The sequence below is a fragment of the Epinephelus fuscoguttatus genome, linkage group LG21 (genome assembly GCF_011397635.1).
Source record: "Epinephelus fuscoguttatus linkage group LG21, E.fuscoguttatus.final_Chr_v1".
Classification (NCBI taxonomy): Eukaryota; Metazoa; Chordata; class Actinopteri; order Perciformes; family Serranidae; genus Epinephelus; species Epinephelus fuscoguttatus.
This window is the reverse complement of record NC_064772.1, coordinates 8,040,053-8,060,038: the sequence shown is the minus strand read 5'-3', so window position 1 is coordinate 8,060,038 and position 19,986 is coordinate 8,040,053. Positions and strand designations below refer to the sequence as shown.

Here is a 19,986-nt window from a genome sequence, read left to right as displayed (position 1 = left end):
TTCCTGCTCCTTCTCTCTCTCTCTCTCTCTCTGACACACACACACACACACACACACACACATGCAAGGTCTGTGGGGAGACGCCATCTTCCACTCACAGCGCAGCAGAGCAGGGAGGGTGTTGCCTAGCAACGGTTGTCCTGGAGAAAAAAAAAAAAAAAAAGGCCCGAGACGGCCATCTTGGATTTGGAGCATCAGATGTGAGAAGTGGGGTAATGATACCTGCCAGAGTGTGTGTGTGTGCATATGTTTGTGTGTGTGTGGGTCTGATGTGTGTGTTTGTGTGTCATACCAGTCTGTATTGGCAGCCTAATTACTTTCCTCCGTCTCCTCGCTCCCTCTCCTCCCTGCTCTCTGACACTCGGCTGGTTTAATGGCACACAGCTGAGGTAGAATCGATAGCGGCCGACTGCAGATTGGAGTTTTTTCCGCCTGCTGAGATTGTGCAGCCAGGTCTGAGCTTAAAAAAAAAAACTCTCTGAAAACTCATTTTGGCAGGTTCACCACAAACCTGTGATGTCGTCTGCAGTGAACACATCATCCCTGACTCTTTCTGATTTCTGTTCTTTGATGTTCATCCAAAATATTTCACTAAAAACTACCCCTAAAACTTTTTCAAAATGCATCAGTGATGCTGATAGATTTTCAATGTAGTCCTGGGGACCTACTCAAATGACCTCCTACCACTGTGACTTGGATCAGTTTTGGCTGTTCAATACGAATATTCGTCTATTGTTTTTTTTTTCTCTCTCCAAATAAAGTTTGAAAGTTTGAACGTGGCTCAGCGTCAGCGGGACCTTCAGTGTGACAGTGGCATTCATGTAACATAGTCAACAAGCTAACTGCGCTAGCGATGCAGACACTAGATATCAAACAAAAGCCTGAGACTTTGCCGTATTAAGTATCTGTGAGCTGTGATTTCACCACTTAGAAGCAGAAGACAGAAGATGTTATCTCACAGCCTAAGTGGAAAGTGGAAAGTTTCTCCTCCTCTATAACATGTCTACAGCTGTCTGTACCAAAGAGAAGTGTGGCAGTTAAGAGTGCTGACTCTCCAGCAAAACCTGGGGACCAAAACGACCCTAGAAGTACACTGCACAGTACGCTAACTAGCAAAAAAATAAATAAAAAATAAATAAAAAAATAAAAAAGACGGTAAAAAAACCTACAACTGCTTGACTTAAGATATACTTTCTACTTTATTAATGCCTGAGAGGAAATTCAATTTTTTCACTCAGGCCCATAATACACACACATGCACAAACAGGACCTACACATGCTTTAAATATAGAGATGTCAGAGACAGGGGGCTGCCTTGGACAGGTGCCCTGAACAACTGGGGGTTCAGTGCCTTCCTCAAGGGCACCTCTGCAGTACCCAGAATGCAAACTGGCACCTTTCCAGCTACCATTCTATACAGGAACTAGGTCCCCTTGGGACTTGTGGTGGCGACCCAAAGCCAAGTCCCTATGGACTTAACTGCTGCCACCCCAACTTGAACTTGAAACTAGACTTGAAGCTGTCTAAGTCAACTGAGGGATCTCTGACTGACAAGTTGAATTTTTGACTTTTAAGGGGCAGCACTAGTCAATACACTACCGATCAGTTGCACAATCACATCATCCAAATGCAACATTATCAGGGGAATAAAATAAGGTACATGAGTGAATATAAACCTAGTCGCAAGAAAAAATGTTGGCATCCAACGTTTCTGCAAACCATAACAATGTTACATCTGCAAGTAGCAGATACATTGAAACATAACGTTCAACAGTGATATGTTTTAAGTGTGTGTTTAAGCACGAAAACCACTTGATCTTGGTTAGGAAAAGATCATATTTTGGCTTAAAATACTCAAATCCAGGCAGGAAAAGCAGCGATGTCTTGATAAGAACCAGGGCTTTTTGTGGGATGATCCACGTCGATGGGTTGCTATTTAACTTATCCCCGTTTGGAAACTAAAAAAGCCAATGGAAACAAAACAACGACTCCCTACAACACAACCAGTTTTGTTTGCTGTTCTGGAACGGTGGTCTGCAGCTGGGCAACTGTCTTGCCTAAAAATGTTCAGTTATTGCAGACACTGCCGCTTTTACGCCAGGCAACTACGGTGCACAGAGCTTTAGAGAGCCAGGGCCAGAGCAAAAAGACTGACACATCATCGACAGTGTAATAATAACATTCAAAAAACTAGGTTCACTCTCAGTGGTTTTTGTAACAAGAGAAATACTTTAAAAAAAAAAGTCAAGCGACAGCACTGTTTCTTAACACGGATCTGTTGTGCAATTTAGCATTAAAATAATAGTGTGACCCCTGCACACACTGGTAGTGTGTTTACTGTGTCATTTCAGATTTTATTGCATCAGGGATGCAGGACGTGTACCTAGCAACATCGCTGAAGGAATAATTTGTTGATAATTGGGGTAAGGTAGCTGGATTTGTGGTGATAATACAAAACGATAAAGTTGATTTAATGATGACTTAGTCATTAAAGGTATATACTATTAAATGCACCAGTTAAATGCACCACTACACACTGAGCGAGGGTCATAAGTGATAATTGAGAGGGATTACTCCTTAGAAATTTAAACATTGTTTTTTGTCTTGTTTTTAGGAAAATACCGTATGGTATATATTTAAATCCCCAACTCACTTTATTCAATTTGAGAAATATGATGGCAGGCATTCAAAACTTCATTTAAAAACCTCAATGGAAGCTTTGTCATTTCATATAGCCCTAGTTTGGGTATCAATCCAGAAACTCAAGTATTGTATCAGCACTAGTATCAAGTGAATTCTATTTTGATGTCTGATGCATTCTGGGATCAATTGTTTTCATTTTCGGGAACCAGATTTTCTCTCACCCTGCCGTGTTTAATTTTGGATCTCCCAGAATGATCTGCACCTTCTACTCAGACCTCGATCGGTTTTATTGCTGCTTTGTATTCTGGTTTATTCCCTTCACCTCACGCTTTAATTCTGTGGGACTGATATTAAAGGGCCAGTGTGTAATATTTGGCATGGTTTATTGTCAATCTGAATCTGAATCTGAATATTCTACCCATTAATATGTTTATACAAGTGTATAATCGCTATAAAATAAAATTCGTTTGGTTCTCGTAGCCTTATAATTATGCTTTTATATATATATACAGTATATCAAAGGCCTTGCTTTAGAGAGGTCGCCATCTTGCGCCGCCATGTATGTACGGCTGACCGAGCGGACAATCCAGCCAGCCAGAGAACGCGTTTCGCGTGTATAAATGAACCAACGAAGACAGCGGAAGGAAGGAAGAAGGAGGAGGAAACAGCAGAGAGTGCTAGTTGTTCGTCGATAGAGAGTAGTGAAAAGTTTTTGTTAGTTATAAAGTTTGCGAATGGACCACACTTACCACGCAACAGGAGAGAATGAACCCGAACCGTCATCTGCGAGGAAAAGAAGACGCAACTTCACTCCTTGTGATGCACTCTCTGCGGCGCTTTTCCTCCTGATGATATATCTCCCCAACAATGGTAGCAGTAGCACCGAATACCATTCTGTGCATTCAGCCTCTCTTCTCACCCGCTCAGCATCAAACACATGGAGTTCCTCATCTGTATGTTCCGGCTCAAACAGGTATGGCTCTGGGTCTGTGTCCGCTACAAGAAACTCTTCAAAATCGCATTCAAAGTCGTCCATTGCAGCTACTATAGTCCGGAGATATCGCTAGGCTAAATAAACAGCTGAGCTCTGTTTACTGGCTATGCTGTCAGTCAGTGTGCGGGCTGGAGGTTGGTGGAGCAGAGAGGGGAGGGGGGGCCCACTCGGCACGGTAAACAAGTATGTGTGTAAAGTTATGAAGTGTGTCTGTTATGCTAGAAGAGTCAGAGTTTGGGACGGAGTGGAGTGTTACCGGAGTTTCTGGAGTGCTCAAATAAACTGGCCTTTTTCCCGAACGCTCCTCTGGTCTCCTGCTCGTGAGGGATTCATTACAATATCGTAACATGGCTTAGATTTCTAAATAAGCATTCACCTTGTCGCTAGATAGACCTACTCCTGAAAAACTCATGCGCAAGGCTTTTTGCCCCTACGAGGCCACCGTCATTTACCCGACGGGAGGGGTGAGCGAGTGAGCCCTGCAATCTAGAATTTGACCACTGATGTCACTGTTTTCAACCCATTTTACACACTGGCCCTTTAAAGACTTTGACATTTACAGTTGATGGTTTCAATTTCTAAGACGCTTTAAACTGCTTACTGCTTTAAACTCCTTTGGAGCAGGTGGAAATATAAAGGGCTGGTTACTGAGCATCACTATTTTTTAGGTGATGTAGCAAAAAATGGAAGTTGTTATTGAATGTGTAGCCTCGCTCACCAGACCTTTCTCAAGAAAAGAAAGGTCTGGCTGCGCCGACTCTCACTTTAAGATTGGAGAAAAAAACGCCCCGGCTTTTTTTATTTCTTTCAACCAATCACAATTGTTCTTGGCGTTGCCACAGCAACGGTGCGCTTGAAAACTGCTACACAACCGGAGGTGGTAGGGCGGGACTTATGTGGGTGGCTCGTTCCGCCCAATGAGAGGCTGATCTATGCAGCGAACTTCCGCCCACTCAGACTACTGAATGTGTGGTCTGATTGGTGATCTTGTTTACTCGTTCTCTGATGGTAAAGTTCCAAACTAAATCTGAATCAGGCCAGTTTTAGACTAGTTTATTCAGGCACAGTTGTGCAGCTGCTTCTGTTTTGACAAAATCTAACTGGAGAACTTTGGCTTTTCTTTTGTATGTCTTTTAGAAAAATGTGTTCATATTTCTCAAAGTAAGGTGTCAAAAAAGGTAAAGAGAGTCAGTCATCGTATCAGCGTTAATATGAAAATAATTCAAAGATGTGCAGTCGTAGAAAAATTTGGACAGGACGTCATGAAGAAAACTAAGTCAAACTGAACTGTGAGAGCTACATGAGGTACAAGTGTTACTTACCAAAAGTCCAAAAACTAAAATATTCTTTACTACCAAGAAGACTTCTGGCATCACAGACCTGATAATTACAAACTATAGTTCTTGTCATGTCTTAAAATGTTGTTTTCTGTGTAGTTTTGAAGTTAGACTTTATACAGTAGGGAGAAGAGCTGAATGACAACAAATAAACCACTGCCTCTATCCACCATCCATCCATCCATCCATCCATCAATATATCTATCCATCTGTTTCTGCTGGCTTCTGCTCTGCTGTCTTTTCCCTCAATATCCTGCTTTTATTTGATCTCTCTCTCTCCCTTTCTTATCACATCATCATAAACAGCCAGTCCACCCACAAAGCCGCCATGGTAACCAAATCTACCTCCAGCAGGCACAAATACACACACAGAGAAATACACACACACACACAATCTGAGGACTGAAGTATGCGTCATGCATTGGGACCTTGGGCTGTCACCACACTCACATGCATGAACCCGTGTGGACTGTGGAGCGTCCACTGGACCTACAACGCATGTGTCCAGAGCAGAGCCGGGGGCACCACACACACAAACACACACACACGCACATTTGCAGTGGCAGCCAAGTGTCACGTCCACAAAGGCAGTGGGTTAAGATGCCACTAGTGGAAAGACATTATGACGTCACATACATTTAATTATTTTCTCTATCAGTTATTCTTTCATTATCTTTTTCATTAAATCTATTCATTAAGGCAGCAACCAACTGATTAATTTCCTCATTATTCTCTCAACTGATTGTTCCTTAGAGTCCAAATTGACATCTTTAAACATCTCATTTTGTCCCACCAACAGTACGAAACCGAAAAATATCCAGTTCACAATAATATAAAACTGAGATAACCTGAAAATCTTCTTTTTAGAGGCTAAAAACTAGGGCTGTAGTCTCCTGGTCAATTCGTCAATTATTTGGTCGCCATGCTTTCGTCCGACCAAATTCTCATTAGTCGAATAATCGCCGTATTACTTTCATAAGGAGAAAAGTGCTACATCAACAGCTTTCAAGGATTAATCCATTATTTCCTGCGGCGGGGGGGACAGGCTAAGTTACCTGTTGACAGAAAGTTGAACTCGCCCACCCTCACGCTCAGCGTCGCGGTGACGCAGACCTCCTGTCTGTTTCTGTAAGCTGACACCATTTCCCTCAGTGGAAATGAAGCTTGTATTTACTTGTATTTCACAGATAAGAAACAATAAATTGTGAAGACAGTAAAGCCTCCACTAAAATAGCATTTTAAGTCGTGTGTGTGATTTATCCTTCAGGGATTTATCCTGGCTTCATTTGAGCAGAGCAAATTTCCGCTCGTCGCTAGGCTAATGTATACAATGTAAAATGCCATAGGCTAGCGCTAATAACGTTAGCATGTTGTATTTGTTTGGAAAACGTGTTTACTGTGACGGTTGTTTTGTCGGTGAATCTTGTGAGTTGTAATGGAGCCAAACTATGTGCTGTTACCTTTGTTACATGTTGCTGTTGTCCCTGGTTTTATATGAGAAGAGGGAAAGATCGCTAGACGCTAGGCTAGTTTATACAATGTAAAATGCCATAGACTTGTGCTAATAACGTTAGCATGTTGTATTGGTGGGTGAAATGTGTCCAGATAAAGACAAGTGTTTGTCTGTCAGTTCTGCGATTTATAGTGAAGCCAGTTTGTGTACTTGTGTTAGAAATTGTCTCTATGTTTAATGTGTGTTTAGAATCAACCATATAAATAAAGTCTGATTTGATTAAACTTTACACAACACAGCCCTCTACCACTGACTGTGTTTTGGAGGTGTAACTGCAGAGTGACACAGACACACCACAGCAGAAGTAAAAATAATGTGCAGTTTTTTTTTCTTTCCACAACTAATCTATTAGTTGAAGATTATGTGCGACTTTAGTCGACCAAGATTTTCTTTGGTTGATTACAGCCCTACTAAAAACAGATTATTTTTTGCTTAAAAATCATTCAATCAAATATTGAAAAACTAATCATTGTAGCTCTATTAATGTTTTGTTCAACCAAATGTACAAAGCATTAATAAATACCCATCTCCAGTTATTGCAGAATGAAATTATGCCTTTACAGTTGCATACTTGCAAAAAAAGGAGAAGCTATGAGCAACACAAAACATATCAATGACCATTTTGATGAATAATTAATCATTCAAGGTCATTTTTCAGCTGATGACAGAACATTTGTTGATTTTTGTCTGAACCTTTTGACGTTTTTGTCAGAAAAATATGCAGTTTGGTGTCGTCACTGTCATTTCTGATAAGTTGTGATGCGTATTTGTTGTTATTTACCCAGTAAACCAATAATCAATCAATCAATACTGAGGATAATCCCATGCTGCAGCCCTATGAGCTGCCTGCTCTTTGTTTTGTGAGGCTAAAATGGGCAAACGTTTGGTATTTCCACTCAATAGATGACACTGTTTATCAATTATCAAAATTAGACTCAATTTTCAGTTAAACACCTGATCCATTCACTGTTTACCGTTGTGGCACCTCTCTGCTGGTCTCTCCCACTTGTCTCTTTGATCTCATTAAAAGGTTTAACAGTCAAATTCAACAGACACAAACAAACAGAGAAATTCTGGAGATGTGACCAGGCCAAATACTTGGTCGTTTCAGCCTCTAAAAATGTGAGAATTTACTACTTTTTTTCCATTTTAACTTTGGATGGTTGGTTAATACAAGACATTTGAAAAAAGGTGATTTCTCGCTGTTTCTCCACATTTTATAGACTTAATGGTTAATTCATGAAAACAGATTTATTCTTAATGAAAATAGTTGTTGGTTGTAGTCCTGATTCTGCTGAATGTGAGTATGGAGGAGAGTGTTGAGCAACTTCCAAACATCACGTGGAGGAACAACAAACTAGCAGCCTGGTAGAAAACACTGTGTGATCATAACACAGAAAATTATGAAAACAGTAGAGAATAAGTCTGTGACACGGATGAGTTTGTGGCTCAGATCAACCATGTTTATCAAATTTCACATGCAAATGAGCTCTTGCTTGCTTGGCCCACACATTTCTGGCTTTTATAACCTTTTCCTGTGCAGATGTTTACCTGTAAGATCTCAACTCTGATTGGCTATCTGACTGGGCAACTAGGCTTGGGCAGTACTATGGCATTACAGTATAACAAGGTATTTAGAAATCCTGAATATGATTTTCAGTACTATACTGTCATAAATACAGACACTTTCTATTAAACTGACATGGAGATGCTGCACTGAGGCGCTCAGTCTCTACTGATGGAACAGGTAGCTGAGCTGAGAAAGATGGCAACTGCAAGTGGTGAGGACAGCATTACAGGACTGTAAACATCCAGCCAGCAACAGCAAAGAGAGACAGCAGGGTCAAAGCAGCAGGAGAACCCGCATATTTCCACATCTAGCTCCGTAAATTAAGGTTTTACTTCAACCAAACCGGAGTTGGTGATTATTGGAACAGTGGAAAGATGAATCGAACTATTTTATTTTGAAGGAGAGAAAAAAGAATTTAGAAGGCGTACAGGTGTATTTTTTGTAAAACAGGCCCCCTGATAACAGACTGAACGGTCAACTTGTTACAGTTCCCATCTTCAGTCTGACATTGCACCTACTCTAAATGATTCCCCTGGGGGAGGAGAATTCGATTCTCCCTAACCAATCACTAGAGACCCACCTATCAGCCTGAATCTATTGTCATTTTAAGTCCGCGTTGATGTGTAGCCATGTCAACATTTGGATTTTGCTGGGATTTTGTGAGTAGAAGTATAACAAACTACAAGGTTAGAGAGGTAAATTCAGAACAGCCTCGATAGCAGCATCTATCTTTTCTATAGTGCCTGCCATTGTTGTTATTACCCCTCACTGGTTAAGGCGAACCACTTGACAGTGCTTGACAATGGCGTTTGTCAAACTCTCGTCACTGATTGACTAATCGAGCCTCCCTGTGGTGCTTATTAGTTGTTTTTTATTTTAACCGAGTAACCGCTGTTTCATGTCACGATGCCTCAACTTGGTGGAGTAGGCAGATTTAAATGTCTGGACCCAAGTAAGAAAATTAGAGTTCTTAATCTCAAACGGAGCCGGACTCAAACACACATGGGTCAGTTTGGGATTTCATTTTTTCAGCCTGTTGAGAACTTAGAAAATAGGTATAAAAATATTTTCTTTTTGGACATTTTTTGAGTTTATTACATTAAAAAAAGCTAACAGAGTAAGTGGAATGTCTCTCAGCTGCAAGGTCGGGAGGCATCAGTTCTTAGGCTGAGTGGCCAGTTAGAAAATTTTATCGCACAACCCTAGACAGTGTCAAAAATACTATTATATACCTTGTACTCTTGGGGAAATGTCAGGGAGGTATGAAAGTATAAAAAATAGATACTGTCTAAACCTACCAACTACACTGTATTGTACTGTGTATAGATTCTTTTGCTTGTATCGATAATAAAAAGATGCTGGAGGGGAGAAGCAATATCACAGATGCTGCAATTACAGGCAACGTGTTCTTTAGCACAACTGTAAGTCAAATATCGATTCCTGACATATTATTTTGGGTTTTTTGAATAATCAATTTACAGAAATCAAAATTGCAAATGTGAAACTGAAGTATTTTTTCAGGGAAAGCTTTCTCTCTGCTTTTTAGTTAAAAAAACCACAACCACCAGTCACTTATGAGTCACATGATTACACACCTCACCTTTGTTCAAAACAAACATAGTTAGTTGTTAAAGAGCCCGGATGATGGGTTATTTATTTATTCATAACTGATGTCAAATCCTGATATTGATTTTCAGTCAATCAGAAACGCCTCTGATCTGAGTCTTCTTCTTTGAACAGTCCCATTATACAACACACCCACAGATGCAGCCCACAGCTGAGTTCTGCTCATTGTAGTCAGATGAAGCGCAACAGACGTGTGATGGAGACGGACGTCATCCCAAACAAATGACTGACAGCTGACTCTATTTTGATAACACACCGACGCAGCACCGCTCACTGAGCTGTCACTAGTTTGCTTCCTATTTTAACCAAAAACACATGGCTTTTGTTCCATCCAATTTAGCCTAAATTATTGACCAATAGGGTATCAAACCTTAATGCTTATCTGGTGCTGACTGACATGTGTAGCACAGAGTGTAGTCTTGTTTGTTGATCAGATATAAATAAGATATAATAAAATTTCAGACTGTGTTTCATTAAATTCTGGAACAACTGCTTGTTTTCAGACTAAATCAAACATCCGAGAACTTTGGCTTCGGTTTATATTCCTCAAATCGAGGTATCAGAAAAAGTAATGGCTTTGGTGTTAGTACTGAAACTCAGACATTAGTGTTATTAGTATCAAAAGCATTCAAATAACACTCTGCCCTGTTGACCAAAGCAAAGCCAGCTCCACACAGCAGCAGAAAAAATGCTTGAATCTGGGTTTAAAAACACCAGTTTAATGATCATCTACCCAAAACTCACTGATTGGTCTGACTTGCAGCTGCTGGACTCAATGAACTCTGAGAGGATGTTTTCCAGTCAGCCTGCAAGTAATGATTATTTCTATCCAATATGTTTTTTATTAAAGGGTTTTTTTTAGAGTTTCTGCATGAGACATTCAGATTAATAATACAGCAGAAACCCATGCTATGTAAAGATAAAGTGGAGTAATGACATCTTGAGCAAAGAATGAAGTCACAGTACCTCTGTGTGTGTTGTAGTCTGAGCTTCTCTGTGGTTTTTTGTGGTAAGCTGTTCTGGATGTGCGTGCATGGTAGTGTATGTGCGTGCCTTCATATATTGGTTACTGCTGATATTGGGACGGTGTTGTCATGATTAACACTGTTAGCTCTGTCAGCACTGTTGCAATTTTTTTTAGCACTGTTTATGAAGTTAGCGAACCATGTGCAGACAACTCACATGCTCTGGATGTCACATAGAGCCCATTCAATTGCCTACTAAGTGTCAGAATTGAAAATTAAAAATGGCCGTTGCAAGTTCCAACATAGTATTGCTCAGTGTTTTCCACAGAATTCAAATCTGTGTGGCGGTCTGTTCGCCCCCCACAGCTACAGCTGTTCTTCATGGTCACTTTCAACCCATCTGTCCAATCCAAGTGGAAGAGGGGAGGGACAAATACCACAAAGACCAACTGTCACATCACTGAACAACAACAACGATGGAGAAATGAATACTGAACCCACACAAATTGGCGGGTTCGTCCTCTCTCTGTGCTTCAGCCTTCCCTTCATCCAGTGCAAGTTCTCTACCTTGTGCCAACAGTTTTACTTTCGCAGATATTCTGTATCATAGCAACCAGATTTGACCAAAGCATCACAGCTGAAAAATCACAGTGTCCCTTAATGACCCAAGGATTTAATTTAAAATTCAATTTTAATTTGTTTTATCTTTGTCATTTAAAAAGCAACAATAAACCTAATAATAGCCTCACAATACAGCTTATTTACCTTTACCTTATTATTCCTTCACCCTGAGAGCCCTACTTCAGACATCTTGTTTTGCTTGTGTAAAGATGTTCAATTCAAAATGATATAAAACCGGCTAATTCTCACATTTGCAAAGCTGTTACAGCAGAATGTTGAAGCCTTTTTTATTTATAAATGACAAAAAAAACCCCAATAAAATGATTATTGTTGGCTATTAACTTATGGTGATGACTAATCCTTGGAGCTAAACTAAAATCTGTGATGTTGCCACCTTAAGGTTGGGACAGATGTTGAGGTTAAAACATCTACTTAGATATATAAATAAACCCACAGAGGCCTAAACTGCTTTTAAGAACAGCAGAGCGCCACTAAAAGGGATCCCCACTGACCCTACTGTGGACAACCATATATTCACTTACTATAAACATACTCTGTAACTCTTATCACAGCTTTCCTGCCTCCAGACTTAAGGTAAAATTACTAATAAAACATTTCCACTAATCGGAAATTCTCCCCCATCAACTCTGACTAAAGCTACATTCCATGGCAGCTTTATAATTGTTTCATTCATTCACTGACTTAAATACACAACAGAATAATTAATCATGGGTTATTCATGAACATCCCTACTAGAGTTGGTGGTTGTTTTTTTGAGTCTGAGGCATTGCAGATAGAGAAAACAAAGCTACACTGACCTCAAATGCTCCGCTCCAGGCCACAGATGTTGTTGTACGTACGCACAAACACAGGAAAACTAGAGCTGCATTGTTCATGGTGAAAATATAGAAAGTTGCAATGCTGCATTTTCACAAATCAATTTGGAGGTCAAACAATCACATTCTGTTACTCTTAAGGTGCAAGTAGGCAAGTTTTTTGCTTTAACTTATGAAGAAAATGTCGATTCCACAATGTAGTGACAACAGAACAATGACATCATCTGCATTTAGACTGGTTCCCTATAAGCCTGGCTTTCACAATGCAATTCTGTCTGCCACCACGTACGATCTCTCAGGAAAATGGAGGTTTGATTTACAAAATGTATCAACCTTGCCTGACATCGCCACACCCAATCACGAATGTGACTTAGTCTGGAACCTCTCAGTTCATTTTTAAATCCCAATGGGCGTTATCAACGGCTGTAGATCAAAATGCCTCTGGAAGCAACTGAATAGACCTACAACCAATCAGAGCAACGAAACGTGACATAGCCCTGAGTGGTGGACACATGTAAACAGAGTACAGTATGCAGAAATGAGGTGTGAATGTGCAGCATCAAAATGTCTGTTCACACATTACAATTTGAAAACAGTATTTCAACAGAAAGTTCCACATCAGCTGCAGCCATCACGGTTGTTTTTATACTCGCCGTAATGTTTCGGGTGCAAGGGTGCAAGCAAAAAATAAAGTGATTACATATTTTGCATATAGCACAAAGGCCCCTCAAGTTGGCAGTCATATCAAACCCAGGCGCACGGGAATGTCACTCAGCCTTGATTCCCTTGCAGCCCAAAAAGCATTTTCCTCACAGACCACCATCATAAAAGACACACCGGTAAAACTGTTGACAGGACACCTCAGACTAGGGGTGTCACGAGAACCAATACTTCAGTACCAAGATGATGCCAAAATTCTGAAAACATGATGGTACTGGTTTTTGTCTGGTACCATTGACATCTGGGATACAATTCTGCAGAGGCAGCATAAAGATCTACAAGTGTTCTAGTCTGCCGCTAAATTCCAAAGGAAGAAGAGGAACGTCTACCAGCACAGAACAACAACATGTGAAAGACAGCAACAAGTGCAGCTGCACTGCAAAGAAAAGCATTTTTTCAGTGGCCAGTGTATTTCGTTAGGTCTTTGCAATGCTAGCGCTGCATTTACATGATGCTACAAACGCCAGCAGCATCACAAGATTCTGAGTATCTATTCTGTGCTGAGAGATGCACGTTTGGCTTTTTTTTTTCTCTGCAGAGTTGGTACATGTTTAAGTTTGGGTAAAACACTGAGCTCATCACCGTCCCTTTTTACCCAGCTGTCTTGTCAACGTAGAGAAGGGGCGAGACAAAGTGCTCGCCACAAAGACCATTCATCACTTTCTACATGTACAAGGTCTGAACAACAACAACAATAATGGAGAAATATGTTTCTTTAGGCTATTCATTTATACATGTTTCCTCGCCCATAAAATCTCATGAAGACTAGTACTTTGCATTTGAGGCGGATCATCAGGCATTAATAATAAAATTTAATTAAAATTTTATCGTGAGTGTTGAGTGTTTTTAATTGAATCGTAGAATTTCACAGGTACTGACCACTACATTTCATGTTATGATGACAAGCCTACCTCCAACTGTCAACAAGGTCATTTTTAACTTTTTCTGTTATAAATTTTTGTTGCACGGAGGTTTTATATTTGTAAAACTTATCTCAAGCCGAGAAAAGGAATTCTAAATGATCTGATGTCATCACAATGTAAAGTCTACTGGCAAGAAAAACTACTAGTTATATTTAGTGGGCCGCACATCGCTGAAGCAAACCTGGAAGCTAGAGACTTGTTTTGGTTTATGCGTCAGTCGAGCAATTCTTATTGGACTGAACAGGTGTCATCTTGGGGTCCAGTATTCAGATCTTGTAATACATCCATGATCAAACCCAGCCAGTGTCAGATAAATGGTTGTGATTAGTCCAAACAGGGAATCTCTGGCTGGAAGTCTTTCTGAGCAGGAAGGGGATTAGACGGATCTGCCATACAACATGACCTCACAGACGCGTCAGGTACCAAGGCTACTGTCAACCACTGCACAACCAAAACAGGAAGGGGATAGCGGTTTTGTTTTCCCTGGTAGCTATCGATAACTATCCCCAGTTACCAAAGAGTATTAATGTAAGTTCTTTACAGTTACTATCCCCAGCAGCAGATATTGTCTGATATTGGAACAAATGAAGTCACTGTGGAAAACAAAACGCAGTGTGTCCTGTGTTGTTGGTAGTCGCTCGGCTCTGAGGAAAACAAAGCGTTACGATTGTCTTTGCAACAGCAGCGCCAACAATAATACCACTTGGAGACGCTAGGGGGGAGGAAAAGTTGTCTGTTTCCACTTTAATAAATATTCAAACAGAAAAAACAAGCTCTGATATGTTATGAAATATTTATCAGGGGAGAAAAATGTGCCGTCAGTTTCACACCTGAGCAGCACTTAGTTGATTAAATATGCATGTGTGGACATTCCCTCTTTTCAAATCAGTTCCTCTTTGTTTCTCCTGGTCAGAGACACCTCACATAAACCCTGCTTCAGCTTGGTAAAACAACGCACAACCAAAATACACACCACAGGGTACCACAGCTTCATCATGCAAGGATTTAACGGTTACTTTGAGGTGTGTTGGACATGTCAGCCATGGAGTTTGACAGCTCCACAACCAGCAGGTCAGTTAGAGTTGAAGTCCCTCCCCACTGTCATCCAACAAGTCCATCGACAGCTCCGTTTGTCCCGTGTGCAAGTCACTCTGCATATGAGTGCCAAGCTAAATGCCCCGAAATGCTGGAGAATGACGCCTTAATGCCTAGAGGTCACAGTAATACGGCAGAGATGATGTGATTTGGGCGACACTAAGCGAAGGAGCGGGAGAGAGGCTTATCTGCCAGAGCTCGGCTGATTGCTGACTTTATCTAATAAACAGGTGGAGTGCCAGCTTGTCTTCTCAAAGACGAAGAATAAAAAGTTTCATCCCATCAAATCTGACAGGAAATTGTTGCCTGAGGTTCATTACTCTGCATTTCAATAACAGTGACGGCTCGACGTCCTCAAACACTCTGCCTATTTGAAAGTGGAGGTCTCTGTGGATTGAAAACTTTGTTAATGCTGAGAATTCTTGTTTTACTTCCCTGTCAGTAGTCATTTTGTAGAAAAAGCTCTCATTTTGTTGAATTGTGGGATGCTTCTTTCCTCCCTGTGCTAAAGCTGAGATGATTAGTCAGGCACACGATTTGATCAGTTAATCGTTTAGTCATTTATCAACCAAAAAACGATTAGTTTGAGGAGGCGTTCGATTTCTGGCTCCTCCAGTCCACATGTCGAAGTATTCTTAGGGCAAGATACTGAACCCCAAATTGCTCCCAATGGCTGCTCCTGTGTGAGAATGGTTACTGAGTAGCAGGTGCCACCATGTATGGTAGCCTCGGCCACTAGTGTATGAATGTGTGTGTGAACTGGTGAATGTGACATGTAGTCTAAAAGCGCTTTGAGTGGTTGGAAGACTAGAAAGCGCTATACAAGTGCAGTCCATTTACCATTTCAGAGCTTCACAAATTCTAAAATTAAAGCCAGCATACTGATCTTCACTTTGCATGTTTTCAAGATAGTATCTCATTCAAAGAGTATCATGACAGGGGAAAATAAAGTGATGCTTTGTTCTGCAAAAACTGCCAACCTTTTGTTTGTAGAATCTCAAATTGTACAAATTTCCTGCTTCAGTGTCAAAACATTTTCTGAGTTTCAAGATTTTCTTGACATAAATGCCAAGCTTGAAACTTCTTTAATTTCACTTTGCATGTTTTCATGCATGGGGAGAGAAGAGGCTGTATGCGCCAGGTATGGACGAACATGAGAGATTATAAAACAGCTTCTTGGAGAGAGTGGCAGCCCAGGTGGAAACAAAGCAGCATGAAATAATTTCAACTTTGACATCAGCAACAGTTATAATTACAATACACAAATGCAATGTTTGGGGATGCATCAGTGTGTACAACTGTTACCAGGCAGCCTACGTTTCTGTTAACATTCATTCTGAGACATTCGTTGACTTCGTGCTTATACGCAGAATGTTTTCTTAGTATGCTCACTGGCATTTCAGAGCATCTTGTAACAAACAACACACTGTGCATGCTCATAGCTCACGCTAGAGTATACAGAGCTTAAAGAAAAACACCAAGATGGCTGCAACCAATGCTGAACTCTCTGTCTTCAAATTCTGATGGCAAAAATGGCAACACTTGTTCACAGGCCATCACAGCACATCTCTGCACATTGTAGTCTCTTCACATTTTTCCATCGCTCAGTATAATATCATGTTATGTTGCTATGAAACATAGAGATTCCAGTTTAACACGTATTTGCGATTTGGTCTGGCAATGTCAGGCTTAAATCTACCCTTTCAAGTGTAAGGAATTTATTCTTTCTCTGTTTTATATCACTGAAATTAGATGACAACTTTAGCTGTTAACAATCCGTTGGCAATATCTGCAAAGTGTTTTGCAATCTGTCCAACAATCCAAAATTTCAATATTCAAATAACCAATATTCAATTTACTTTTCATAGAAAACAAGCAAATATATTCACTGGAATAGGTGAATCTTTGGCATTGTTGCTTAAAAAATTACTTGAACGATTAAATGTCAATCTACTGATTAATCGGCTAATTATCATAGCTCTAAACTGATTATGTTTGGGTGTCTCTATACAGTATGTAAATATAAAACTAAAACTAAATAAACTAAACGATCAATAAACTATTAAAAAAAAAGTTCAATATGAAACAAGTAAAAATGAAAAAAAAAAAGAGTGAATTACAGTGTTTTTCTTTCGATCCCAATCTTAAGCCTCTTTGAAAAGATGCCTCATCTACTGCACACCATGTTCTTATTTTGTAATGACCACACACACACACACACACACACACACACATTAACCAATAGCGGACACATTAAAACACCCTCTGTTTTCGCTGAGCACCAGTGACAGACACACACACACACACCGTCACGTCCATCACACTATCAGGACACCTGTCAGACTTCATCCTGCTGTGATCCGCCAATAACAGTGCCAGTCCTTCACACACACACACACACACACACACACACACACACACACACACCTGAATGTTTGGAATGTTTCATGCTGTCTGACGTTCGGGCGTGACGTTTCCACTTCCTCCCGCCGTTTCCATCATTAATAACATCTGCCAGCAGCAGGTTCTGCTCTGATAAACACTCTCGGCTGGATTAGGAGCTCCAAAAGGCCTGCAGCTGCCACAGTTTTACCTCAGTGTGTGTGTGTGTATGTGTGTGTCACTGCAGTGGGAGAAAATAAAGGCTTTTATAAATGATGAGGCTGATCAGAGGGAGAGGGGACAGTTTGATGTGTTCAGGTTTGACTGCTTTCGGGGGATTTCAAAGACTAGATGTTTTTGGGGGGATTAAAGCTGCAGATTCCTGATTGTCTCTATGTATAAATTTGACCCCTTTTTATGTAAAATTATTCAGCATCTGCCCCAGAATTTATACCCTGAAACTGCATCTATTCTACGTCATGCTGGAAACCCTGAGACTGTGTACTCAGCTGCACATCTCTGCAGGTGAGGCAGGTTTCACTGCAGGTTTTGCAGACCTGACAAAAGTGACAGACGAGTAAAGCTGAATCTTCATCACCTTCAGTCGCGCACTATCAGATTTTTGCTGCAAAGCAGAGCAACATCATTAACCCTTGTTTGCTGCGTCGAGTTACACAAATGTCTTCATATAGCACACATGAATCCACAATAAATGGACATTTCAGGCAACAGGGTGGCTCACATCCAAGCATGTATCTAGGCTTCCTCCCTCACAATGTAGGCCTTCCCAAGCCTGTATGAATAAAATATGTCATCCCCATTATATAAGGCAGAAATGCCATGTTCCTATCTGAGATGGGTTATATTGAAGTAGCAGCAGGGTGGATTGCTGTGATTGAGATTCAATGGCCCATAGAGAGAGGGTGTTTGTATCTGTGTATGGAAAGAGAGGAGAGGAAGAGGGGTGGGTGAAGGAGGGTGGGGGGGTGAAAAATATTCCCAAGCATCCTCCTCATCCTCAGCTGCTCTGCAGGCCCAAAAACACTCAGGCAGGAGGCTCAGATCACGGGCATCAAAAGCCAAACTGCCCCTCTGTGCAGCTCTGTCACGCAGCGTTGCATCGCAATGCTATTATTAAACCCGACCACACACACAGACACACACACACACACAGACACACACAGGTAGGCTGATTGTGTCAACATCTCAAGGTCAAACAACGGGTTGGTTTTCGGACCCACAACGGGCGAGCGGGCCAGTCGGGTGTGCTGTTTTTTTTTTAAACGGCACCGCTGCAGAGACAAAGAGCAGCGGTCGAATCCCGCAGTGTTCCCGCTCTGCCCTCATCCTCTCCCGGCTACAGAGCGCTGGCCAGGCCGGTCCCTGGCTGACAAACATCTGGATGGGAGGAGCAGGAGGGGGACGTGAGGAGGAGGAGGAGGGGGCCGCAGGAATGAACGGTTAGATTCCGTTAGTAGGTAGGCTCCTGGTGTGGATGGTGATGATGGTGGTGGTGAGATAACGGGATAACGAGGGAAAAAAGGAAGAGGAGGGGGGAAGGAGGGCTTTTTTTCGCCCCTTTTTTCTATTAATTTCTTACCCTCTGACAGCTCCAGCTCTAGCTCCGCCAGCCGGGCTCGGATCTCCAACGGTATCGGCGACGCCTCACGGTCCGCCATTCGGCTTGTGCCGTAGAAAACACCTCCCCGGTTAAACTGCTGCCGCCTCCTCCGCCGCCGCTGTTGCTGCTGCTGCTGCTACTCCTGCCTCCTCCTTCAGCGGAAAGGGAGAGCTTCTCCTCGGCGGCCCCTCCTCGGCGGAGGCGCGGAAAGACTACGAGGCGTCGAGGGAGAACAAAGAGGATAAATCTGGGTCTCGTTTTTAACGGGGGCCCGCCATGGCGCCCGGCTCCTCGAATCGGTAAAGACCCCGGTTGCTCGGTTGGCTCACTACGCTGCCGTTGCGGTAGTTGTGGTGGTGGTAGTGATGATGATGATGAGGCTCGCGCAGCCCCACAGTCAGTGCCGTTCGCAGCTTCTTGCCGCTGGTGTCACGTGACTCTACGGAGGGACGAGGTGGCGCCGGCCATCACCAGCAGGGGGCGCCGCGAGCAACCACACCTACAGTACAGAGTGACAGCGTCGTTTTCCACCTGAGCCACAATCTGATTTTGACATACGACACACTCTGTATTTATTTAAATTTTTGTTTTTATCTTATTTATTTATTTATTTATTTTACCACACCTTTTGTTAAAACATTAATAAAAATGATATGAAATTATTTTTTTTTAAAAAAAATCAGCTTCAATATATTTTTTAATTTATTGTTTAATTATTTTAACTTTTTAATTTTTTGACATTCTCTGTATTTATTTAAGTGGATTTTTTTTCTTAATTTATATTTCCCAGACCTTTTTTTAAATCATAATAAAATTGAGATATATATATATAATTTTTTTTTTACAAAAGCTTCAGTATCATTTTATATTATTATTTTTAATTATCATTTTTATTTTTTAAGGGGAGACACACCAGGTTAATAGGGTAATATTTCTAACTAACAGATATCACCATGAAACTTTCCCTGTTAATTACATTAGGACAGCTATTTTTTATATAACAAGTTTTCTGAAATGAGGCATTATGTAATTAATATGCCATTTTTGCATACAGTTCCAGAACAAAAATCTGAACTAAAATAAACATCTTCATGTTTTCTTTTCTGTCTGAAAGAGGATATGTTATGGAAGCAAAACAGA

At 41.1% G+C, this 19,986-nt stretch overlaps 1 protein-coding gene across 3 annotated transcripts in view; it reads right to left on the bottom strand.

Annotated features, from left to right (window-relative positions):
- LOC125882226 (disco-interacting protein 2 homolog C-like) overlaps positions 1 to 19,392 on the bottom strand; it is a 94,534-nt gene extending 75,142 nt beyond the window's left edge. For all 3 annotated transcript variants that reach the window (XM_049565975.1, XM_049565976.1, XM_049565977.1), the window contains exon 1: positions 18,826 to 19,392. In XM_049565975.1, coding sequence (XP_049421932.1) covers positions 18,826 to 18,904 — 79 coding nt within the window. In that variant the 5' untranslated portion in view covers positions 18,905 to 19,392. The remainder of the gene's footprint in view (positions 1 to 18,825) is intronic.
- Positions 19,393 to 19,986: the final 594 nt, after the last annotated feature.